Here is a 24714-nt window from a genome sequence, read left to right as displayed (position 1 = left end):
TGAGCTTTGTGAACTGCTCTACTGTGACTATAAAAGTGACTAAAGTGTCATATTGTGTGTGTTGTCAGCCATGTGGACTCCGAGCCTGCTGTTCCTGCTGTTGATGTCCTCCTGCATCCCTGTCTCAAGCGCTCCGCCAGGCATTTCGAAGGCGATTTCTCTTGACGAGGGACTGAAGCAACAATCGCTTGGAAGTCGAATCAAAGATGTGTCTAAAAAGCTTGATAGTTGGTTTAAGAATAATTACAGGGGGGTTGGAGAGGCTCTTATTGCTAGTATAGAACCGATGCCAGTATTTGGGCCAGCCATTGCTGGAGCGATCAAAACCCTGCTGCTGCTAGCGCCGCAGGCAGACCCACTGGACGTTGTCAACTCTGACCTTAAAGCTCTTAATGTTAAGCTCGACACCTTTCGTGCAGAAATGAAATGGGAGGCCTGGGCGGCTGGTGCCTACCAAATTCCAGCAAATAACATAGAGGAAGCCTGGATTAAATACACGGAGCTGTTGCGTAGTTACAATACAACTAACAAAGAAAAAGAGGAACTGAAAAATAATTTTTTTCACATTTTACAGCCAGTATGTAGACAGCACTTTGGTTTTGCACCAATACTTGACAGCTAAACCAGCATCTATAACACAAAACCTTGGAGACCTACTGGCTGATAGATTAAGATGCCATGAAAAAGATATCAAAGCCCAGTTTTTGTATTTGAATGAACTCATGGTTAAAGGCAATATGCTCAATGAAAAGTACTACGAATTCAAAAAAACAAACACCAATGCCAGGGTCAAGGCTGCCCAGGAGATTGCATCCCAGTCTGCCTCAGCTTTGACCGCATCGCACCAGCGATGCTTATCCGACAGTGATGCTTACATAGAAAGGGACGTTTTTGAGCACATCGATGACACCAAAAAACATCAAGAAATAGCAGACCGTGTCAGGGAATTTTTGGCCAAAACATATGACAGGTATGACTGGATGGTTGTTGCATTTACGACCCAACACTCAAAGCATGACCTATCACTACTAAACAGACATGCTCTGTCAGGGTTTACTGAGGTACAGAGAGGAACCGTTACAGTGGCTGTAGCCAAACAGGTGAAAGGGGGTCACACCAACACTGCCGCTGTTATACAAGCCATTAAAAAGTGCTTACCTGAGGGCTTTGAACTCTGTTTAAATGTAGCACAGAAGCTAATGGAATGTCAGGGAACCATTTTTGGAAAACGCTTGTCTCAGACGTACACAGCAGTGCACGCCTTTAAAAAAAAACAATCAAACTTCCACTAACGCTTTGGAAGCACCAGATGAGGGGGACTCTGCGATCCCACAAAGCTCATCTCTTACCCCTCACCTCTTCACAGGGAAATGTGGGAAAGTTTTGGGGAAGTTTACGATCTTTATCAAAAGTGATGAAGAGCTAAAGAGCAGAGAAGATCTCTGCTCCAAAGTAAATTGTGGGAAAAATGGCAAGTGTGTTGTTGTGCCAGGAACCTTCATAGCAATGTGTGAGTGCCGGTACCCATACTATGGTGAGCGCTGTGAGATGAGCTTAGAGAGTTACAAGAGTAACCTCCAGCAGGAACTAAAAGGCTGAACCCAAACCCCAAAATGATTTCGGAACATCATGTCAGTGCCCACTGCTAATCGTAGATCTCCGCAAAGCCCTCCAGGGCGTTCAGCCCAAGGACAGTCTTCGCAGCTAACCCCAGCTCACTCTGCTAATCGTAGATCTCCTAAGAAGACCTCGCGGCGCTTTTCTAATCGTAGATCTCCTAAGAAGACCTCGCGGCGCTCTTCTAATCGTAGATCTCCTCAGAAGACCTCGCGGCGCTCTTCTAATAGTAGATCTCCGCAGCGCATGCCAGAACGCTCTGCTCAAGGACAGGACATTAAATCGTTTTGTGGTTCTCTGTGCATAAACGAAACCACTTAATTTTTTTTAATGTTTCCCGTCTCCTAAAATGAGACTTAGAGTCTACAGCCATGCTAGCAGCTCTGCAAGGCTGTACTAGGGCAAAGCAATGCTTTGAGCTAAATACTAACATCAGCTTGCCAACATGCTTTTAATGACAATGTTAACATGCTGGTGTTTGTCAGGGATAATGATTACCATGGTCACCATCTCAGTAAATTAACAAAGATAAAGGTTTAGAGCAAATGGTAACGTAAAACGTAAATTGTACTAATGACGTGTGAAAACCCATCAGTTACATATTTCAATTCTAAAATGTGACAGTAATATCGTGATTGACGCCCTTTATTAATGTGACGATGTGCTTACACCTTTGTGTGACCTACTGTATGTTGATGTCATGACCTACGGTATTGTCCAGAATAATCTTGTGTAGACTGGAAAAATTACAGCTTTGAGCTTTGAGTTGCAAACAAATAAAAAATTGAATTTCAAAGTAACTGCTGTCTGCTTCTTTAAAATAAATGCTGAAGAAATAAAGGTTAAAGTTTTTGCTGCAATGAAAAAATAATTGATGGATTGATGGAATCGGCTGTGTCTCATTGACATACTGTACATGTACATACTGCACAATTTGTAAATGCTACTGTTTGTGCAGATGTTGTTCTTATTGAGTATGGACATACAACATAATGTGATACAGAATTGTAATGATAGATACAATACAAAAGATTAACAATGAGTTCTACTACAATGTGGCTCAATAATAATATTCATAATAAAATAGTGATGAGTTTGGGACCAGTAACAGTATCTTCAGCATGTTTTACAGACCCAACAGACACATCTGGCATTGTTAGTGGGTGGGAAGCCACTGAGAAATCCTATCATTGTTATTAAGACAGTGACTCCCACTGGTTGGTCTGGGCGTCTGCATGCAAGAGGGTGTGATGTGAGGTTTAGTAAGAATCTCCATGCACAGTAGCTCTCCCAATTAAGCTATTACAGTTTACAGAGGGGGGTACTCTAACATGTGCAACAACTTGATAGCCAACTACACAAAAACTTTACAAATTTATTACAGCATTTTCACAACGGGGGTTGAATGAATTTGGCATTATAGAATCCATTGGATATGAATCCAAGCTGACCACAGCCTTCTCTCTTCAGAAAGCACACCTCAAACTTTTTATAGCCACGTTTTAGCCTACAGGGGGGAGGGTTTCATACCGGAAGGGTCGATTTTTGGTGGGGGATATCTGTATTGAGGCAAGATTTGTCATTTTTGTGCAAAACGGAGGGAATACACTGGACAAATTATATATTTTAAAGAGCACTGGTATCAGATTATAAATACTTATCTTTAAATCCAACTCCTTTTTTAATTCATTTAATTCATATCATATAAAATAATTAATTTGTGCAAGTTCGCAATATTAATCAGTTGCAAAGTGATAGATTTTGTACATCAGCCTCTCAAGCACCTTCAACATTTTTATTTGTATTTTAAAACGAAGTTACAAAACATTAATAAATGACGGTAATGATTGGTTCTCTTCAAATAGAACGGAAGTGCTAGGAATGACATTATAGCAAGAACGTTACCGGGATCTTTTTAAAACCACTAAACAATACAAACATGCTCTAAAATGTCCTTTCCTACATATTACCCGACATCTGTACGACCCGTGGCTGTTCACCTATGATACCATTTGTTCCCCAATTATTTGTGAATGACTATTTTAGAATTTTTTCACATATCAAAGAATCAGATCCATGGTTCCCAGCCCACCCAAACTCTGCCAAGCACATTTGGGTCCATGGCTTGGTCGAGCAGACAGTCCACCTGCTTCTCCACCGACAAGCCTGCAGCCGGAAGCCTAGCACGGATGTTGTGCTCCTCGGTCCCCAGAGCCACAGCCTGCATCCCCGCGAAGGCAGTGTCCTTCTCAAAGCCCAGCTTCAGCTCCTCACTGACAAAAAGAAACCAACATCTAAATCACACACAAGTACGATTCAAATGAAGACCAGCTGCAGTATTTTGGATTGAAACTGGAAGCTGATATTTTTTTGAAGTTTTTAAACCAAAAATGTATAGCATCGAGAAGGCTAAGAAATACCTAATGGGAAAGAAAATAATCACATATTAAAAGGAAAGGAGACATAATGGGTCGTTATCAGAGAACTATGAAGGAGTTGAAACAAAAACTGAACATTGTGTCATAAAGGTAGTTTTGATTTTAGAGCTGTCATATTTAATTGCATTATGTAACAGATATTACTGTAACTGTTTCCACCCCTAAACACTTGTGTCAGAATCAGAAATACTTAATTGATTCCTGGGGGGAAATTGTATATACAAGCATAAGAATTATGAGAAAAACAGAAATAAAGGAGTATGTAAAATGTAAATTATGTACAACTGCTATAGTATATAACACAATATATGTAGAGTAATATAAATAAATAATAAGAATAAGAAATGAGAAATATGTACAAATATGTGCATCAAACACATAAAATATTGACCCACAGTGTAAATAAGTAAATACAAAATTTACAAAAAAGCAATATTTCCTCCATAATGGATATCAACAATACAAGCTTACACAGTCTCATCTTTCATTAAAAAACCCTCAGTGATGTCTAACATGAATTAAATCCTGTTGATTGGTCTGCCGTGTTATGATTTGATGATATACCTGGTTATAGCAGCTGGATTTGCTCCTTCTAGTTTTCTTCTGGCAAAGTTCACCTTCTGTAGGGGATACCAATTGATTTCTTTGGTGTTCACGCTGTCCGTCCACGTGCCTCCTTTCTTCAGCTGTTTCAGCTCAAAGTTCTGTGTAATAGCAATGAGAAACATCGTTTGTACTACAGTTTATTTAATGTTTACAGTATAACGAAGTTCTTAACTTAAAGAAATCAGATTCATACCACATATTCTGTCCGTAACACATCTACTGACATCCCCAGAGATTTTATCTGCAGTTCACTTGTCAAACACTGAAACGTTTAATTGGATCTTTGTAGCAGGACTGATTGGTTACCTTCCAGTCCAGCGAGGGCTCCTTGACGAACACATCCATGGTGTTTAGCAGAAGGTCTGGCTCAGCACTGTAAGCTCGGAGGGAGTGGACCATGATGCTCTGGATCAAACCCGACTCCTTCAAGGGCTGCATCAGATTCACAAACTGCTGGGTCAGCCGGAAAGGCATGAGCTCCGGCACAGGGAGGAACTGGGAGGAAACACAAGATTGCACAGAGAGGGAATTATATATACAAGAGATGGCTGTCTTTTTCAACAAGGTGCTCTTCACATTTATACAGCTGGACACATTCATGCCTAAGAACTACATGGCCAAAACAGTTCTCTACTGTTTGGTACATTTTCAGCCAAGCTAGCGGTTTGTCTCTATGGATGGCAATGTCGAAACAAGCATAACTAACCTGCGTGGCTGAACCGAAAGCATGACCAAAGTCGATGCCGATCATGCCTCCTGTTTCCATGTTGATCATGAAGTTGGAGAGATGCCGATCTCCGATGCCTAGGATCCATTGGCTGACACACAGCAAGGCGTGAGAGCTGATGAAGTGGGAGCGCAGGGAAAGAAACGCCTCGGGACTGTTGCACATCTTCAGAAAAGCTCTCCTAGAAATTGAAAAAGAGAAGAAAATGTTTCATTGCGAGTGTTAAACTTCACGAGCAGTTTTATAATACAGAGATTCAACTTACTTCAGGAGATCGCTGGGCACATGCTGCAACACTTTGGAAAAGTTGTTCACCGTCTCAGTACGTTTTGCTTTCCTGGCAAAGGAGAAATATGGTGATGCTCATATTTGATAAAACAATGACAGTCTTTCGCCCAAAATGTTAATGAGACTTACTTGTAAGCCGGTGCATACAGCGCCATACCATTTGACTTTGGATCAAAAGTTTTGAGCCATTTATTGTAGTCTTCAGCACACCTTTTAAAAAAAAGAAATCCCAGTTTATATATAATGTTTTTAATAGCTCTGGAGATGACCGACAGTTGGCTGACATCTAAGTTATCAGAGTGAAATGTATGTACTGTACCTCCCTGCCCTTTGCTGTTCCTCGTCAGTCATTGTGTTAGACAGGAACTCTTTCAGAGTACAGGTGTTCTCCATCCATTCAATTAGACCAATTCTGTAAAGGCAGTGAAAAGTGGTAAATTAAGTTTCTTGACAGCCCCTAATAAAATTATTATTATAAAACAAAAATATTTTGGTAACTGTCTGGATGCTGCGATCAAAGAAAACAGGAAACAAGTTTGACCTAGTTCTACTTCAACCCGTGTAATCAGTACAAGCATCAGAGTGTTGGATGGACAGACGAGCCCAGTACCTCGTGGTTATGGGAATGACTTGATAGGTGCGCAGCTGCATGCCTCTGCGTGTGCAGGCGGCGTCATGACTCAGCAGAATGTTCATGACAACAAAGAGCTGCTCGATGCGTTGGTCCTGGCGGAGGTCCTCTCCACCCTTCACCAGGAAGGGGTGGTCGCGTTCATCGTCCCCGCGGATGATCAGACGTTTGGGTTTACGGATGGAGGACATCACCTTTACCTGCGGGGCAGAAATTCACACTAATATACTGACCAGCCCTCAGCGGGATTTCAAACTTACACAGGGGGCTATTAGAACATTTAAATGGTTACTTTACAGTAAACGACAGTAAAAGCATACCCTTTCGTCAAAGCCTGTTATTTTTGCATGATACTCCGGCAAAGGTTTAGATCTGCCATCATATTGACCTAAAGCGAGAGGAAGGAAAAAATCTTCATCAGTGAACAGAATAGACTTCAACAGAATCATATTTTATTTTCCAAACCAAGCTAGCAGCAACCAAGCTACTCCACAATCACACCGCCACAATGTGGCCTGTACAAGATTTGTCAAAACAGGCAGCGTACTATATTTAGAGAGTTCAGACTGCCCTTTAACAGTGTGAGTTTCAGCTGCACTGACCTGGGATCTCCAGCTCATTGCCGAATGCGTCCGCTTTGAATCCACTCAGCCAGGGCGAGTATTCCTTCAGGTTCCCTGGTTCCTTCTGAAATCCACGCATGGATGCTGCCAGTTCATCCACCTGCCGCACATAGCTTTTTTCTTTCCTCTTCTCAAACAGCTTGCTGCCTTTAGATCCCAGCAGTTTCTCCACGTCTTTAGCAAATTTCTATTAAATCAGAAAAAAGGTTTGATTGAATGAAAAGTGCATTTTTGTAGAGTATACTTGCTTTTGCTATACAAAAGAGATCAAAACAAACTACAAACTTTGATGAATTTCGTGCGGAACATTCCATGACCGCCCGCGCTACGATCCCCGAGCGAAGACTGCATCTCGTCATACATGTTGCCCATCCGCTTCTTGTCAAAGTTTGTTTTTTCCAATTCATTTTTCAAACAATCCCACCAATCCTGTGTGGAGCAAATCACAATAATCAATGACAGGCCGGTAACCAGCAGGTGGCAGCTTCTTAATTCATGGTTCAACTTGCACTTATTACCCTAAAAAGCATCTCCGGGTTTGTCAGCTGCTGCAGTGCATCCACAAACTTCTTTACAGGTCCTCCCTTATCCAGCATGCTCCTCAGCCTGTAGACACACACACACACACATATCTTATAAGCAGATGTTTATATATATTATGTCGTTTTTCTTTCTTCCCCAGACAAAACATTAGGCAGTTTACCTGTTGACGAACTCCCGCTGCTGGTGGCCTGTAGCAGAGTCCTCGAACTGGTAACTCTCACCGCTGATCATCAGAGCGTAAACCAGTGCTTGAGGGTAGTTCTCCGCTATCTGCCCAATGCAGTGCTGCACAGCCACAGCTTCCGACTTGTCCAATAGGGCGACCATTTGACTGATCCAGCCAATCAGCATCCAGCAGGGAATGGACATCATCTACACACGGAAAGATAGTACTGTCACAGTTTACGACAAAAGCACACATACACTACAGGACACTGCATCTCGGGTTGTAACGGTATTTTAGCACTATACACTGTAGCATGTTAAATTAACTACTAAATGAAAAAAAAAAAAACTGCTGTGAGCTTTTAAAATAATGTCCTATGATTATTAACAATTAACATACTGTAGACAGACTGTCCCTGTCTGTATCTTTAACTCACACACTCACTTATGTCGTTTTTTTTCTCAATACTGTAGATACGCAAATGTACACGGTGTGAAAACTGTCAACTTTCATACCACGGTATACCTTTATATCATTACAACCCTAACTGCATCAAATCGCAGTGTTTCACTTCCAAAGCTTGAGATTTCTTGACCAGGTATAACCCAGCTAATCAAGCTTACTAAACACAATTATACTGTATGTTGAATACAACTTTGATAAATCTTAATATAACATTATTACTATAATAATTTTCACCAGCTCAAGAAGAAGTTAAATATTCTGATGTTAAGTGGGATAAACCTGGCTAACATACTAACCTCTTTGGTCATGAGGTCCAGTGTCTCAGAGGGGTACATCTCAATGATCTGCAGCAGGCGTGGGAACTTGAGGCGAGCTTCCTCTGAGTTCATCTTCAGTGCTTTCAACAGGTTCTCCACTACCTGAACAGGTAGTGCCAACATGTCTGGAAACTGGCTTTCTGTAACAAAACAAAAAAAACGTATTTAGTTAGCTCACTGGGTTACTGGCGCAAGCTGGCATGGAAATACTGTAACAGTACACCGGTCAAAAGAGACGGAGTGTCCTCTACAGGCAGGGTGCCATTATTTCATCTCCACAGTGCTTTCATTGGTAAATCAGAATAAAGGCATGAAATTAGGTGGCATTAACACTCACCAGTATCACTCTGCTCCTCCTCTTGCAGCCGTTTGTCACAGAAGTTAGCCAAAGCCATGTATGTCTCAATGATGCTGCTGCTTTCCACACAGTCCTGAGTATAAGACTGAAGCTCTTCATCAGCCTTTCTGGTAGCATCACACAGCAACTTCAATGCTTTCAGCTGCAGCCCCACTTCCACTTCCTGCAGGGTAAACAGGTTTTAGCAAATAAGTTACATAGACTCTTTATGCATGCTCTAGTCATACTGAACACTATATGTTTTAAATAAGTTTGAAAAATATAAGTAGAGTACCTTTGTATTTTCACTGGGCCAAGAAGCTCCAGAAAGCTTTGCAACTCTCTCTGCTTTCTCAGCGTCGATAGTTCCCAGGACCGAGGGGCTCCTGCTTACAGCTGTGGCCAGGATGTGGAAAGACCTACCCTGGAGTATCTTTTGGTATCGGAATACTTTAGCTGTGGCACTCTGACAGTCAGCCTCGAGGTCCTCTGCAGAGAGATAAGAGCTGATATGAAACATCTCAACAGGAAACAAGAGCAGCTGAAGTCACACTTAACTGTATGTGCATGTTGCTGTGACTTAAGTTCTAGTTGAAAAGTTTCTTCAACTGTATTTCTTAATTGGTTCTGTTTACAAAATGACCCAACAGCATCTTGACAGAATCCTAGCATTGTGGTTTGGTATTCTTGTAATGGATCGAGTATATTTTTTTGTAGTACCATATGATATTTGTCAACACGTATCTCTTTCTGTGGTGTCAGCATTATACCAGAAAGTAAGTTTAGTGTTTTTATGGTCTTGTGCTGAATGTTTCTCTAGCAAAATAAGAGTCTATGGACTGGTCTATATCCATTACATGTACTATCTCACCACTGTCGTTGTAAAATTAAACCGATTGCCCACAGCGACTCATGACTGTGGGTCAGTTATTAATGGGAGTGCATAATTGCTTAATTACATTTTTGCTGGTAGCCTTATATTTAAAATCCATGTTTTTTTTAAACTTAATATAAATGTAACTGTAACTAACCCACCTAACGTAAATTACCTCTAGCTACCTCTAAATAAGCCTAAAAAAGTGTGAAACTTAAATGAAAGATGTCTTGTTCCCTAACAGCATTCATTTCTCCACGTACCGGCCTTTCAAACTTTGATATGTTGATATTAATTAGTTGACACCCTGAATTGTTCAATTACTATAATGCTTAAAGGTACCTGTGGAGTTTTTGACCACTAGGGGCGCTATGGAGCAATGTTTTTTGCTAGCGAGTCGCATGCACACGAGGATGCACATGCACTAGAACTCGGGTGGCGCATGTCAGATTCTGCCACTGATTTCACGCTATTCTGCTGATCGACAACAGATGTCAGTGCAGCATCAACAAACGTAGAAATGCACCAACGAAGGCAACGAAGAACATTATTTCTAGCAAGTTAACATTAATGTAAAAAAAAACATATTTAGAAAATTTGCTTTGAAAATGTTTTATGAGGAATGAAATGCACTAAATACACAAAATGTGTTTTGGTTGTGTAACACTGAATGCAAAGATAACTTTTCTTTGTTTACAAGAAAACTTCACAAGGCACCTTTACAAATACAGTATTGACGTTGAGGCTGTCTATCATTCTCTGTCGTGTAATATCGTAAAGATAATGTACAGGACTCTTTCCCCTGCTTACCCAGGAGTGGGATAGTCTTCATCATGGAACCGATCTGGTCCACCGGACCCTGGGCCGGGCTGCGTTTATGGTTGTAGCGGCTGAAACTGTGGACCCACTGCAGCAACCAGCCTCTGTTTGTTTTGGCTTCTTTGTGAAGTTCCTTCAGCAGCTTGGTGGCCACAGGGAAGTTATTCTGAAAACAACATTTGTGTTCCAAAGATGAGTTTTGAGTAAACATGTGACATCACAAAAACAAAAGTAACTTCCAGAGTTGTTTCTTCACCTGCTTCCACGCGCTGTCGGCCATTTGTAGCTTCATGTTGAACTTGCAGTCATTTACTAATGTGTCAATGTCGCCTGCTGGGTCTTCTGAACCGTCCACCTCCATGCTGTCACTGGGAGCGTGGCCTCTCAGCTTTACCCTGATCTTGTCCAAGAAGAAACATCTGAAACGTAGAGATCGAATTTGACACTGTGTCACAATATACATATTCACACTCACAATACAAGCGAAATATTACTCTTTTTTTCATACCGAGATGTAATGATATCATCCCATAAATTCACTGGATCCGCTTTAGCATCAGGATACCGCTCAGTCCATAGTCTGATGAGCTGCTTGAGGGAGCTCACAGACACTAACGAAGGAAACACAATGAAAGTTACTACATTTGGAGAGTGGGACAAAAAAATTGTTTTATTCAAAGTATTAAATAATGACAGTTGCAGGAAAATTATTCTGCAATTCTTGCAAAAAAAGAAATCAGAGAAGAACCGTTTAAAGCTGCAGTCAGTAGCTTGCAGGAAATACGCTAAAAAGTTATTTTTATAAAATAAGATTGGTTGTTTTCCTTTCGGCGCAATGAAATCTTGCAAATGCCATCAGGAGCACAGGGGAACACAGAGGAACATGCTTTTTTCACAGATTATCTGTCTCATGCACTACTGTCAGGATATAGTAACAGTTTCATAAAAATAATGGATATTCACACATAAAGATAATATCTCCGCTCACCCTCTCCTTTAATGAACAGCAGGAAGTCCTGGATTTCAGTCAAGGCCTGCACTGACTGCAGGATGGTCAGCCGACTTTGAGTCAACAGCGTATCCACGCTGGAGTAATTCTACAGGAGGCAAAGACATTTTGACTGAATCTGGAGTTTCAGATCCAAATGCATTTCTGTATATTCTTTGCCACTTCACCACATGTTTCTAGGGAGATTTGCAGGATGTATAACTTATATCTACATATACACAGTACATACACAAACTTTTTTTTTGCTTTTAAAGTAAGGATGAATTTGTAACGATCTAAGTCGTTCTAAAACTCTGAGGTGTAACAGCAGACCTGCATGAAGAGCTGCATGGCGTAGTTGGTGTAGTATTTTGCACGGTCGTAGTCCTCCTGCAGGATGTAGAGCAAGCTGAGCTCTTGGCTGTAGTGGCTTTCCAGCAGCTTTTTGCGCTCCTCCACCTTCATGGCTTTGTCGATGAAGCTGAGAAGAGTCTGGTCCGTCTCGCCCATCTGCAGCTGCTTCAACATGCTGCGAATCATGTGCTGCAGGTACATATCCTGGGACGAACGCAAAAGTGAGAAAAGCATTACAACATAGGACTTAAAGGACAGCTCTATTTCCAGTGATTTTATCATGTTATGATATGCTACAGAATTCTTTCCTTTTTTTGGGTTAAATTTAAGCTTAAAATTACCGTCACAGTATTTTATTACTAAAGATGACTGAAGAGCCTGGGGGGGCGTTTTGGTTAGAATCCAAACCCGCAGGATGTCAGCCTTCCCTGGTACATGACTGAGAATCCCTCGACTGCGAAAGGTTAGACCTAGTACCTGGTAGAGCGGCTCCGACCACATCCTCTCGAGGTTAGGTGGGGAGTTTTCATCGATGTACACCGTGGAGCAGTACTGAAGAGACTTCCACTCAGTCAGCTGACTGTAGGCCTCCATGGCAGCTATTTCCCAGAAGTCCTTCTCAGAGTCAGCGGGCTCATCATCACTCCAGTGCTCAGTGTTCAGAGCCTGCCAGTATGGAAGAGAGTATACTAGAGTGCCACACACACAGCTAGCATATTGTAAAAATGGCACCAATAAGCACTATGCTAGATTTATTGTATTGGAAAAAACTATACCTCATTGTAGAGCTTCACAGCTTCTGCAAAGTCAGTGTTGGCTTCAGCTTGAAGCGCAGAACAGGTGATCGACTTGGTCCCGACTTTACCACCAAAGATGCCGCGCACAACATCATAATCCTCCAGAGATCTGTAAAGCCTGGAGAACAGAGAAAACAAGAAGAAACATGTGATGTGGCTCCTGACAAAATAGGCAGGGACAGAGGTAAGGTACATGAATATGTTAATGTAACTGTCTTTTATCATGGTGTTGTCCTCATAAAATAAAGTTAAAGTTATGTGACTCAGCTCCGAACATTCAGCTGCACGCTATAGCTGCCTATACCTTGCTAGGTGGATCCATTTATTGGTGTCTGGGGGGATATCTTTGCGTCCTCGTGACCGCTTGGCGGGAGGCTCATTCTGGCCGCCGGTGGCGTGCAACAAGCCCTCCTCCAGCAGCAGGATGCCCGACGGCTGCTGGAGACTCATCAGGCAAGTGGAGCTGATGGCTGCTGGATCGATCTGATGCAACTCCTTATGCTGGTGGCACATGTCCTGACAACAACACAACCAGTATTAACTCAACCCACCAGCTTTAAACTTTATAGTTGGACTTTAATAATCAAGCTATAAAATAACACGGCACCTACAGTATTATTGGAGCACTTGCCTTTGCAAATTTCATGCCTTGCTACTTTGTTATCTGTTCTACAAGAGGTGGACAGTCTGATTTCACTACAGTTGGACTAAAAACGTATTGCATCATGACGATGTGTTTTTCTATAAATGCAAAAATCACAAATATTACTAGCCTTTGGCCAAAAACAGCATAGCATAGAAATATACATTAAATACAGAATAGAGAATTATGGAGGTGACATCGTCACCCACGGCAAAGACTATGCTTCAGAGGAAACTGGAATATTAATGCAAAAACCCTAAAACCTATAGTAAATGGTAAATGGACTTGGACTTATATAGCGCTTTTCTAGTCTTCCGACCACTCAAAGCGCTTTACACTACATGTCAGCATTCACCCATTCATACACACATTCACACACTGATGGCAGACGCTACTAAGGTGCCAACTTTGCCCATCAGGATCTAATCTAAATACTCATTCACACACCGATGGCTATGCCTTTGGGAGCAATTTGGGGTTAAGTGTCTTGCTCAAGGACACATTGACATGTGACCTGGAGCAGCCGGGGATCGAACCACCGACCTTCCGATTGGTGGACAACCTGCTCTACCCTCTGAGCCACAGCCGCGCAAACCTATGTAAATATAATACTACTTACTGGCCATGAATACAGTATTATTGTGGATGTAAATGTAATCAGTGTAATTAATACAGGCACTACTTTCATTTTGACACTCAATGAATGGCACTGTAATTTTTCAACAGAATCAAAATATTCAAATAGTTCATTAATGTCATACATCTCTTTAAGGTCATACCTGCACACATGCTATAAATGGAGGGAAGCAGAGGGTGCTCTTGCTCAGGAATGTATTCATGCTGCACCGCAGCTCCTCTTTAATCCTCACGCTCTCCCCTTTTGGTTTGTACGTTTCCATTTCTTGGAGGATTCCCGCAAACAGGGAGCTGAACAGCTGTTTGGCTAAAATTGGATCCCTCTGAAGGAACATGCATAGGCAAAAAAAAATAAAATCATTAGCTGTGATCAAAGCTGTTTGTACCGTTTGTATTCATTTATATTTACAGCCTGACTGCTTTGTGTGAAGGACACAGCAGCTGCTGTGGCAGTGTTACCTGGGCGAGTGCTTGAAGGGGGGCGATGAGGCTACTGTACGGGATCTGGATGTCTGGAAAGTCTCCCACTCTGTAGTTACGATAGAGAGTCACCTGAGCCTCTTTACGCAGCCTTTGATCGGCTTTGTCTTCCTGTGGGACACCCAACACAACCACTGATGGTTAGAGACGCTGGCAGTTTGGAGAAGTTAGCAACAGTAATCAACCTTAAAGCTATTTTGTGCCGCCAGCCAGTCTTTCACAAATGAATTGCACTAAGGATAAACATGGATCGGCTTATTGGCCGTTTGATACCTTTTTCTGTCTTTGTTGTCGGATCTCTTTGTGCGCAAAAATCAAGCTGACTTTCTCCTGATCCTTGAGAAATCTGCGTCTCAATCTTAGGATGTTACTACGCTGCTCGTTTGCTGCTGTAGACATATAGACAACACGAGATATTCACATTAACACAATTCCAATTCATTTGAACACGTGGAAAGTGCTGCATATTTAAACCGTTGGGTATTTCCTTGTCAGAGACTCACCCCTAGTGCGACTGTCCACCTCATCGGTTGATGCAGTAAGGCGCCTCAGGCCAAAGCCTTCTCCTACTGGTCTCCTCGCTGCAGTTTGCCTCTCTGCTTTCTTATCAAACACCAACAATGAAGACAGAGACTCAGAGCCGAGTGTGTACTCTGCTAGTGTGTCCACACTGCTGCCCGTCAGCCAGTTATATGCTGTACGTCGACCTGGGGGAAAAAAAGGTAAATATACCTGTATTAACCTGCAAATTCTCTGACAGCAAAGCCACAGGTACAGCCCACTCTTCTACCTTTAGTACTGCTTTAATACCAGCATATTGAATCATGGCTGTACCTGCTGTTTGGGTTTGGCTGAACTCTAATGAGCTCTGAGTGGCTCGGAGTTTCCCCTTCATGCTTCCAGACTGCGACGCTGCCACACTCTCTGGGCCTTGAGAGCTTTGGGTTTCAACAAACATGGGAGTCATCACTGTGCTCCTGAAGCGCCAGTTGGAGTCAATCACATAGTCCTAGAGAGTGGAGAAGTGGCTCATCAATAACATACAAATAAAAATCTCAAGTTTGAAATCTTTGAAACCGAGGGAGAGAAATAAATGCTGCAGATTTCAGCTGACCTGGAAGGTACACTCTGACAGCGGATACTCAAACATGTTTCGTTTGAAGTCGGGACTCTGGCTGGTCATTTCCAGCAGCAGGTTGGTAGCCAAGCTTAAGAAACACCTTTCTATTTGACAGGAGTACAGAGAACGGAGCACCGACAACATCCGCTCAAGGGTCGCAGTGGGGAGGCGCTTCTCCTGACTCCAGAAGTTACGAACATAAAGCCTGAAAACACAATGGATAGGGGTGTTTTTTTTTTGTTACAACACTGAATATTGTGTCGTGAATTGTTGAGATTACACTTCCCTGCGTAATATAAGAAAGGATAACATAAAATAAAGACAAGTGAGAAAGAGTGGGCACTTACTGAAGGCCATGGTTTTCTTCAGACAGTCCCTGAAGGAGTGTTTCTTTAGCTGCATTCAAAACCTCTACCGAGGTGTTGTCTTCCATGCTCTCTGCATCACTGCAAGAACAAACAGTATACCACTGAAGTCTACATCAGATATGCAACAGTAAACAGTCTCTGCACATGCATAATGCAATCCAGTGAAAATAAAAAGCAATATAATAAAAGTTTTTCTGGAGAGTTTGCTAGGCCTGCTATATGGAACTCATTTAGCAACATTGGTTGATTGTTTATTATGCAGTCAACCCTTGGGTTAAACCAGAAAAAGTTATTGAAAACAATGATCTCTTATGTGTTAGCTACTTTACCGAGACACAAAAGTGTGAAATTTGTTAGAGAACAGAAGCCAAAATGCTCAGAGTACCTGTAGTTGTCCTGGATCCACATGAGGATGTCATACATCCTCTCTCTGCACACCGGTGAAGGATGGGAGATGAAAGCCATCACGGCTCCCAGGAGCTCCTGAAGCTCAACTGGAGTCAGACGGGCGATGATCTTGTGGATGATATCCAGACACATTCTCTGCCTTGCTTCATCCCTGAAGAGTAATGTGCAGAAACATGGTCGCAGCATAAATAAATACTCAAATGTGTTATTCATTTACGTGAGTGACATCACCACTTTAAACCATCTGCAGTTATCAGAAGACATGCTCAAAACTTTAGCACTGTTTGTGTAAAAGCATGCTGGGAGATTTCCTGCCAAATCTACGTAGAACAAACTACAATGCAGAGTACAGGCTAGCAGGGTTTGTCAATCCAGATCACGGAGGGGAGTGTGGTCAGGACTCACCTGTGGCCCATCATCTGGATGAACCCCGTGGTCTTCAGATGCAGAAAGATTTCTGGGATGACATCAGCTCGGCTCAGCACGCACTCCAAGCAGTTAGTCTTCAAGATGCCGTGCAGCTTTGGCAGGAGGGAGAACACATGGTTGACGAACCTGAAACATTTAAAATAAAGCTGCAGTTACAATAAGACTTAGACGTGTTAGAAAAAATACTTAATGCAAAGTCAGAGGTTTATTTACGTACAGTAAAATTCAACGTGTTGATTCATGAAATTATTTATATCAGAGGGGAATAACATAAAGCAGAAGTACAAACTCACCGATCCATAAATGGAGGAAAGTGCTTCGACACTTTGTTCAAGCTAATAATGAACTTGTCATCCAGGTCTTTTTTCTTCAGATTTGTTATCTTGATTGCAGCAAGACTGAGGAGCTCTTGACGATGCTGAGACAAGAATTAAATGTAAAAAAAAAAAATCTTGAAGAGTATTGCGGATATCAGATAACATTTGAAGAGGGATATACATCTAACTTACTTTACCAAGGAATTAACTTATAAATAAATATTCTTTTCCATTTAAACTCTTTTCTATTGAGGTGCTTTGGGCTCTCCTCAGACATAAACATAAATGAAGTGTAATGCTTATTCAACCAAACTGGGGGAGGTCTCATACATCGTCTGTTTCAGTCATATTCTTCAGGACGAGGCCGATAATTTCAGCAGCAGCAGCGTAGACGTCTTTATGCCTTACGAAGGACACGTTGTTGGTGAGAGACTCGATGTACCTGAAAACACACACAAATGATTAAAGATACTTTGCTATGTGAGCTACAGCACAAATTTATATATGTTTCAAAAGAAACCACAAATGTCTGAATGTACTGCTCTCTGTTTCTCTTCCTAGCTGTTGATTTAGTTCATCTGAACTTGCAACTTAAAAAAATATTATTTGTATTAGATGGTAAATGGACTTGTATTTATATAGCACTTTTCTAGTCTTCCGACCACTCAAAGTGCTTTACACTACATGTCAGGATTCACCTATTCACACACACATTCATACACTGATGGCAGAGGCTGCCATACAAGGTGCCACCTTTACCCATCAGGATCTAATCTAAATACTCATTCACACACCGATGGCTAAGCCTTCGGGAGCAGCCGGGGATCAAACCGCCGACCTTCCGATTTGTGGACGACCTGCTCTACCCTCTGAGCCACAGCCGCCCCAAATTAGCAAATTTGAAATGATGGTTTCAAACAGTAAAGCTGTCAGGTGACGCGTTGCACAGTGTGTTGCCATTTAGCTACATTATATATTTTACCTGTCATATTCAATTCCACATGAAGCATCGTAAGCAGGGAGGTTGTTGGCCAGGATGATTCCCAGCAGCTGGAGTCCAACAGAGTTGTCTTTGCTGTTTGGGTCGATGCCACGAAATCGATCGTATATCAGACTACAAGGGCAAGAAAAGAGCTGAAGTCAAGGACCTGTACTATACCATTACATTAACAAAATACAGAAAAACATGCTAGTATACTACCACATGTACTACCAGATCTCATACACCAGCATAGTGTTTCTCTATCATGTCTATTTAGACCAGTATTTTACAGAATTACACAATGACAAAGCATTTCTATTATTCATGATTAACATCTCAAGTCAATTTTCCATTTGGCTTTAAAATATCACTTGCTTTTTGTAAATTGGGTCTGTTGTTACAAAATCAAAGTTTTTAATTAATTTAAACAAAGACAAAAACAAAGTTTTGGGTTTGTTTATCTATACTTCACATATATAAGTCAGGACACCAGGTAAGAAAAAAGCATGGACAAGTAGATGCGACAGCTTTGTGTGTAACTGGGAGAGAGTAGAGAAAGGGAAGAGGGACAAGCTAATTCCAGAAAGCCTTGTGGCTCAACTAAAGCCTATTTTCACAGAGCATTTCTCCTCCCTGTAGAGCTTTTAACCTTCAGGGAACATGCTGTTTGTTTGTCTGAACATGTCTGTGTCCTGAACTGGCCATTCTCACTGAACTACAGGCTTGTGTCTAAAATGCATTTCAATTATTCAGTGAGAGTGTGAAAGATCTACCTGTAAGGCACATTCAGACAGTCTTTCCAGCACTCTACCAGAGTGCGAATGATCTCCAGGTTGTGGCGGAAAACTGCCCTCTTGGAGTGGAAGCTATGCTTCATCAGGAACTCTAACAGCCGGTTGGCGAGCACCTCATCTCTGGGGTTACCCTGGGACAAAAGAGAAGATAGTTATTTTATATGATAATAAAATGCAACAATAGTTTAAAAGAAAACTTCGGGATACTCCCAAGCTGCTATGCCATATGTTGGAATTTTTTATAATAAACGGTTATATACACAGACCATGACATATATATATATATATATGATATTTGCTGTCTTTAAAATGTAAATATTAGCAACCTTGGGGCTGGCCAGGCTCGTCCAAGAGAGCACAATGACGATAATATCCACCACCATGAAATGGATCCCCTCTCCTCCGTTGTTTCCAGAAACAACGACCTGCAGGAGCGGCCCCAGCCAGTGCTTGGCATACGGTCGGAAAACCTGGAAAGGTCAGAACAGCAGAGATTAAATCAGCAGCATTATGAGGTGTCACATACGGGTAGATACAGTATCAACGTATTTATGTATTTTCAAAGAGAGTAAGTAACTGGATGAATTTGTACTGATGGACATTCACCTCTTCCGTGTTGATGATCAGCTTTGAGATGAAGAGTCGAATATTCAGAGGTGTTGCTGGATTTGCTAGTTTTGTATGTAGAAATTTCATCCATGGAGGAAGTTCACTAGGCACGTTTCCCTATTTCATCAAGAAAGGAGAGAGCATCTTGAATGAAGTTCCAGAATAATATTTGTATATGATTTCATTCATTAAAGAAAGTGACTAAATCACTGCAATTTATGTGATGTAAAAATATCTGATTTGATGTTTTGAAACATTTTTTTCTGTCTCCAAGATTAAATATAAACCTGCTTTATTCTTCTTCAGCACCACTGACCTCTTCAATTGTGGGGGTAATCTTGTTCCTCAGCATGTGTCCAATAAGAGCCGTCATGGTCACCATGCATTCATGCTGATTCAGCTCATCCATTTCTAGATCCACCATTGCATCCTGAGAGGGATTTGCCTCCTCGGTCTGCTTGATTTACAAACATACCAACAATGTTTAGACCATCATATGACACCTAAAGCATGTCATAAGCTCAGTGCAGTTTTATAAACGGAAACAGAAAGACTGACTCTTTTTGCAACGGTGCGTCTGTGTCCTTCAGGGTTTTGGGAGCTGAAGGAGAAGCTTTGGACTCCGGTTGAGAAATCAAACTGACTCATCTCCTCGCTCAGGCTGCTGTCGACCATGTAAGATTGGGAGGACAGGTACACCGGCGCGTCTGTGGAAACCAAAATATAAATCTCATGAACATCAACTTAAAAAAACCTGTGATAAATTACTGGAGATGCTTTGACCTCTATGGTCACCTAATTATCTTTGTTAAACCCATCACATCCCATTTCATGGACAAAGCAGGGCATTTCCATTGGATTAAGGCAAGTATAATAATTAAGCACAATTTGGGGTGCAGACAGAGCAGGCAGCAAGGTCAAAAATTCAACTGCTCTGTGAGAAAGATGTCCAAATTATAAAAGTTTAAAAACATTGTTGGTAGCAGTAAATACCTCCACTCTCCTCGCTCACTTCTTTTCGAATCATGACGTATTTCTTCTTTCTCTCAAGTGGGACCTGCAGTGGTGAAAACATAAATGAATAAACCATGACTGCAACAACTCAAAGTTCAGTGTTAACAAACAGGTATATTAAAAAAGCATACCTCAATTTCAATTGGAAAGTTGTAAGTCCTTTCAACATCGATGATGTTCTCCAGAATGAACTGATTCTGGATAAGGAATGAAAACCACAATCACTTAGAGAGACCACCATTCCTCTCTTCCCATGGATTAGACAACACTAAACATGTAATAGTAGTTAAAAAATGAAAGATGACTGCAGTGCTGAAGTGAGTTGGATACGGTACCTTCTCTGGTTTCTCACTGAAGAGGAAGCCGTGGTAGAATTTGGGCTCATTGAAGCTGCAGCTGATGACGGCGATGGCACAGTTGTACGCGGCACAGTGAAAGTGTCTCCTGAGTCCAAGGAGCTGAGTCTCACCAGCCATGTTCTCAGTGAACGCTTCGAAACACGACCTAATTGAAATAAAATGATAGAAGAATAAGGACATTTTACATCACCGTCATGTCACTTCTTGAATCGTTAAAAGTGTTGGGGAGTCCTACTTGATCAAGGTCTTGGACAGCTCGTTCCCCTCTGTTTTGTCTAAACCACAGTAGGCTCGATTAATGCGGGACTCCTTGGAGTAAACCTCTTCTTTGGGGAGCCGAGAATACAGGAGCTCCATCAGCTTGTAGCAGCCGTCCTTCTTCATCAACTGGATCTCAAATTCTGATTCATTTGACTGAAATTGATAAATAAATTAGCCTTAAAACGGGTTTCCAATGTGGTCCTCTGATCTAAATAATACAGCACTAGCTCTGGGCTGTTAGGACAATAAAAATGTAACTGCCAAGTGTTTGATTAAAAGCTAAAAAAAACATAACCATTAAAGCAAACAATAAAATCACACTTACAGCTATTAAAGTGTTTATTGTTCATCTTCAAATATTCCCCTAAATGTGACAATGTTAAGAGGCAAACCTTCGTGAAGCGGCTGAGTACCAAGACGATTATGTCGGAGACATTTGCCACAAAGAAGTCATTCAGGGCCTTGGTGCTACAGTGGGAGGCGAGAGGCAGCAGGATCCTCTCCATCATGGCCTGCAGCATGGAGCTCATCGGCACATCGCCCTGCTGGATCACCCCGTATACTGTACACAGGAGCTGCTGCTGCCGCTCACTGCTGGACCTACATGTAGTCAGACATTGACAAACACAGGGAGTGGACACAAAATAAGCGACTCCTGTACGACCTAATGCAATTTAAGTAAGAAAGAAAGACACCGCATGTGTAATCTTATTGTCTCCCACGAACGAAGAACGGTTGCGAAGGTTTTACTAACCGCTTAGCGATTCTTTGGAAGCAGGTTTGGAAGGACTCCTCCATGATGTGTTTTTGATCTCGACACAGAATCCCTGCCATCAGTTTGAGCAGGAGTGGGCTCTGAGAAAGCTCCAGGGCATCCAGCAACTAAAAAAATAAAAATAAACGTACGATTGGTCCAGCATTACAACCTCCCAAGCACCAAGTAAAACCTGTCTTACATCGTTAAACCTACAAGAGAAACTTCCCCCGTGTCATCCTCCTTACTCTCCAAAACACTGACGTTACCTTTCGGATACAGTCCATGTAGTTGTTACGGTGAAGCGAGCCCTTAGCGAACTCGTCAGACTGCATGGGGAAGTGGGACGCTACCAGGGAGTCGAGGGCTCTCTGCAGCTCAGCCAGTGGCTCCTCTGGGAGGGTTGTGAAGAAGGGCAACACCAACAAGGCCTGACTCTGAAGAGTTGAGGGAATCCAACAAAAGAAAAGTACATTACTTTGTTTATTTGTATTGAGTAACTCAAACAGAAAAATCGTACAGTAATTTGAAGTAATCCACGACACTGACTGTGTTTAAACATACTGTATATCCTTTCCATTACCTTGAGATTCAGCGGCAGATTCATGTCAACCAGCAGCATAGTGAAAACGGAAAACACCGGTCTGAACGCTTCATGGTTGATATCGGAGCAGACAGAGGAGTCAATCTGATGACAGAGGGAAAGAAGTGTCCATGAAATACATCAACATCAGAGGAAATAAGAATAAACACAGGCTAAGCCTGTATTCTACTTCATTTTATTGTTTTTTCCGGGCCTGGCCACATAAATGACGATGCTTAGGGGTGTTAATGTATTCATAAATCTGGCAGTTACAGTTCCTAGTTAATGAGAGGAAAACTGTTTTTCTAGGGGACAAGCAGTAGTATCTTCAGCTTCTTAATACCTGTAGGAGCTTGGAGAGCAGCAGCAGAGTGGCAGTTTTGCTCTCTGGGGTTGAGGAGTGTCCTTCCCACCACGCCTGCAGGCTATTCCATCTTCTCAGCACCTCTTCGACCAGCCGTTGCCCCTGAGTCTTCCTCACAGAGCGCTCTCTGAAGCTGTGGTCCAGCATGCCATTCAGCAACACGCTCACCTGATGAAAAATAATTAAACAACAGAAAAATCCACCTCACACACAGGAAAACAATAATGTTCCTTTACAGGTGCTACCATGCCAAAACGTTTGTTTCTGAAATTCAAAAATGTGGGAAAAAAAGAGGACAGAGCTACCATGCTGGGGTTTTGAGAGGAAGCTTTCATGAGGCGTGGTACTGTGGTGTCCAGACATCTCAGCAGCTCGGTGTTGATGGTCGCCTGGAAGAGGCTGTAGAAGTACTCGCCGTGCGAGAAGCTCAGGAAGTTATGGCTGTGACTTCCAGAGATCGGCACAGAAAGCATGATGGTGTTCAACAACAAGTCCACCAGCTGCTCGTTCTGCAGAGACAATGCAATGTACAACAGGAGGCATTTGGTAAACTCGAAGAGGAGAAAAACTTTCATCATATTCATTTGTGTTTATCAGAGATGTTGATAACCATGATACATGGTGTCTAATACAGCCATTATCTGTTATGCTACATTCATTCCAATTTTTTTTGCTGTAGTCAGTTCACTTCAGCTCCAATAACTCACCGTAGGTAGTTTAAATTTCATCTGATTTGATCAAATCTAATCCAAGTAGAGGAAGCACTGACCTGTTGACTCAGAGAGAAGGCAAGCTGAAGCAGGCCATCTGCCAGACTCTTGGTATTTATGTCCAAGGATGGAAGTGCCTTCCTGTCCTCGCCGGGTGCTATTCCTTTATACACTGTCATTAGAAGTCGGGACCCGAGGGATTTGGCATAGGTGGCATCCTTTAACAGGACAAGAAACACAAAAACATACACAAAAAAAGTGTGACTGCTACTTTATTGGAGAATATGTAATCAGCACTGTAAAATAAAATCTACCGTTTTATAACAAAGTCAACAGGGCGTAAAGTAAAATGTTTAATATTAATGGCACATCTGGACAAATGAAAAATGGTGCTGCAAATATAAAGCTATTTGTGGGTTAATGGTCACATGATTACATTTGAATACATCCTAAGTCAAATACCTGGCTGTGCAGAATGGAGCTGAGGAAGTCGGCTTTGTGGATCTGCTTACAGGAAGACAGAACCATTTGCATCTGGTCATGGCAGCTCAGAGTGCTGGAGTGGTAGAGATCTACAGCACACAACTCCTCTACACTAGAGACATCAATAGAAAACAGAACAAAAAAACTGATTAATGATGTTGATAATTGCACAATCATCACAATCATTATGGTCTCAGAGAATGCAGATGGGAGCAGTGGATGAGAGAGTTTGGTTATCGAAGCTGGGACTGATCTGAAGGAGATGTTTCACTACAAGTGTAACTATTAGTTCTTTGGATCTACTATGAAACATACAGACTCAACTTCATTGATCTGCACTAATAATAATAATTTGTACTATTCAATTCTGCTGTCTATTTAGTATTAATGAATATGTTACACATATTGCACAATAACAAAATAAAATTGCATGTGGCTTGTCTTGTATGGAATGCCATGTAAGTCAATATTAAATAAATATACCTGTGAAATAAATAAATATGGCTGTGAAATAAATCTGAGATAAATCAATGAGGCAATAAATACATAAATACATGTAAATATAAATACTCATTTAATTATTTCAGAGGACTTTTATTTCATAATGCCACCAAAAACATCCATCATATCCACCTGAAATAAATAAATGTATATTTATATTTACATCATATATTTATTGCCTCATTTATTTATTTATTTATTTCAGGATTAATTTCAAAGGCATATTTATTTATTTAATATTGACTTAAATGGCATTCCATCGTCTTGTTCTCTAATAGTGAACTTAAAATGAGAGTAGTCAAAGATGAT

The 24714-nt window shown here is 41.6% G+C and overlaps 1 protein-coding gene across 2 annotated transcripts in view; it reads right to left on the bottom strand.

Moving 5' to 3' along the window:
• Window positions 1–2978: 2978 nt before the first annotated feature.
• prkdc (protein kinase, DNA-activated, catalytic subunit) overlaps window positions 2979–24714 on the bottom strand; it is a 35826-nt gene continuing 14090 nt past the window's right edge. Inside the window, exons 34-86 of one of the 2 annotated variants that reach the window (XM_037757221.1) lie at window positions 23884–24016; window positions 23481–23639; window positions 23017–23220; window positions 22691–22879; window positions 22348–22452; window positions 22034–22201; window positions 21765–21892; window positions 21403–21610; window positions 20985–21163; window positions 20726–20894; window positions 20522–20587; window positions 20370–20433; window positions 19935–20083; window positions 19693–19833; window positions 19374–19493; window positions 19094–19237; window positions 18747–18898; window positions 17974–18105; window positions 17322–17433; window positions 16968–17092; window positions 16651–16800; window positions 16223–16396; window positions 15817–15915; window positions 15464–15674; window positions 15184–15358; window positions 14853–15056; window positions 14623–14738; window positions 14329–14460; window positions 14013–14192; window positions 12895–13106; window positions 12570–12708; window positions 12271–12459; window positions 11773–11997; window positions 11440–11548; window positions 10960–11062; window positions 10708–10870; window positions 10443–10617; window positions 9054–9247; window positions 8759–8942; window positions 8401–8561; window positions 7634–7845; window positions 7449–7536; window positions 7216–7359; window positions 6910–7117; window positions 6628–6695; window positions 6287–6507; window positions 5996–6088; window positions 5806–5886; window positions 5654–5725; window positions 5368–5569; window positions 4968–5156; window positions 4620–4759; window positions 2979–3890 (exon numbers count right to left, since the gene is read on the bottom strand). In XM_037757221.1, coding sequence (XP_037613149.1) covers window positions 3686–3890; window positions 4620–4759; window positions 4968–5156; window positions 5368–5569; window positions 5654–5725; window positions 5806–5886; window positions 5996–6088; window positions 6287–6507; window positions 6628–6695; window positions 6910–7117; window positions 7216–7359; window positions 7449–7536; window positions 7634–7845; window positions 8401–8561; window positions 8759–8942; window positions 9054–9247; window positions 10443–10617; window positions 10708–10870; window positions 10960–11062; window positions 11440–11548; window positions 11773–11997; window positions 12271–12459; window positions 12570–12708; window positions 12895–13106; window positions 14013–14192; window positions 14329–14460; window positions 14623–14738; window positions 14853–15056; window positions 15184–15358; window positions 15464–15674; window positions 15817–15915; window positions 16223–16396; window positions 16651–16800; window positions 16968–17092; window positions 17322–17433; window positions 17974–18105; window positions 18747–18898; window positions 19094–19237; window positions 19374–19493; window positions 19693–19833; window positions 19935–20083; window positions 20370–20433; window positions 20522–20587; window positions 20726–20894; window positions 20985–21163; window positions 21403–21610; window positions 21765–21892; window positions 22034–22201; window positions 22348–22452; window positions 22691–22879; window positions 23017–23220; window positions 23481–23639; window positions 23884–24016 — 8065 coding nt within the window. In that variant the 3' untranslated portion in view covers window positions 2979–3685. The remainder of the gene's footprint in view (window positions 3891–4619; window positions 4760–4967; window positions 5157–5367; window positions 5570–5653; window positions 5726–5805; window positions 5887–5995; window positions 6089–6286; window positions 6508–6627; window positions 6696–6909; window positions 7118–7215; window positions 7360–7448; window positions 7537–7633; window positions 7846–8400; window positions 8562–8758; window positions 8943–9053; window positions 9248–10442; window positions 10618–10707; window positions 10871–10959; window positions 11063–11439; window positions 11549–11772; window positions 11998–12270; window positions 12460–12569; window positions 12709–12894; window positions 13107–14012; window positions 14193–14328; window positions 14461–14622; window positions 14739–14852; window positions 15057–15183; window positions 15359–15463; window positions 15675–15816; window positions 15916–16222; window positions 16397–16650; window positions 16801–16967; window positions 17093–17321; window positions 17434–17973; window positions 18106–18746; window positions 18899–19093; window positions 19238–19373; window positions 19494–19692; window positions 19834–19934; window positions 20084–20369; window positions 20434–20521; window positions 20588–20725; window positions 20895–20984; window positions 21164–21402; window positions 21611–21764; window positions 21893–22033; window positions 22202–22347; window positions 22453–22690; window positions 22880–23016; window positions 23221–23480; window positions 23640–23883; window positions 24017–24714) is intronic. The other variant, XM_037757222.1, reaches the window with a different exon arrangement.

Source organism: Sebastes umbrosus, chromosome 21, assembly GCF_015220745.1.
Source record: "Sebastes umbrosus isolate fSebUmb1 chromosome 21, fSebUmb1.pri, whole genome shotgun sequence".
In the NCBI taxonomy this organism is placed as follows: domain Eukaryota; kingdom Metazoa; phylum Chordata; class Actinopteri; order Perciformes; family Sebastidae; genus Sebastes; species Sebastes umbrosus.
The sequence above is the reverse complement of the archived record's forward strand: the minus strand, read 5'-3'. Positions and strand labels throughout refer to the sequence as shown.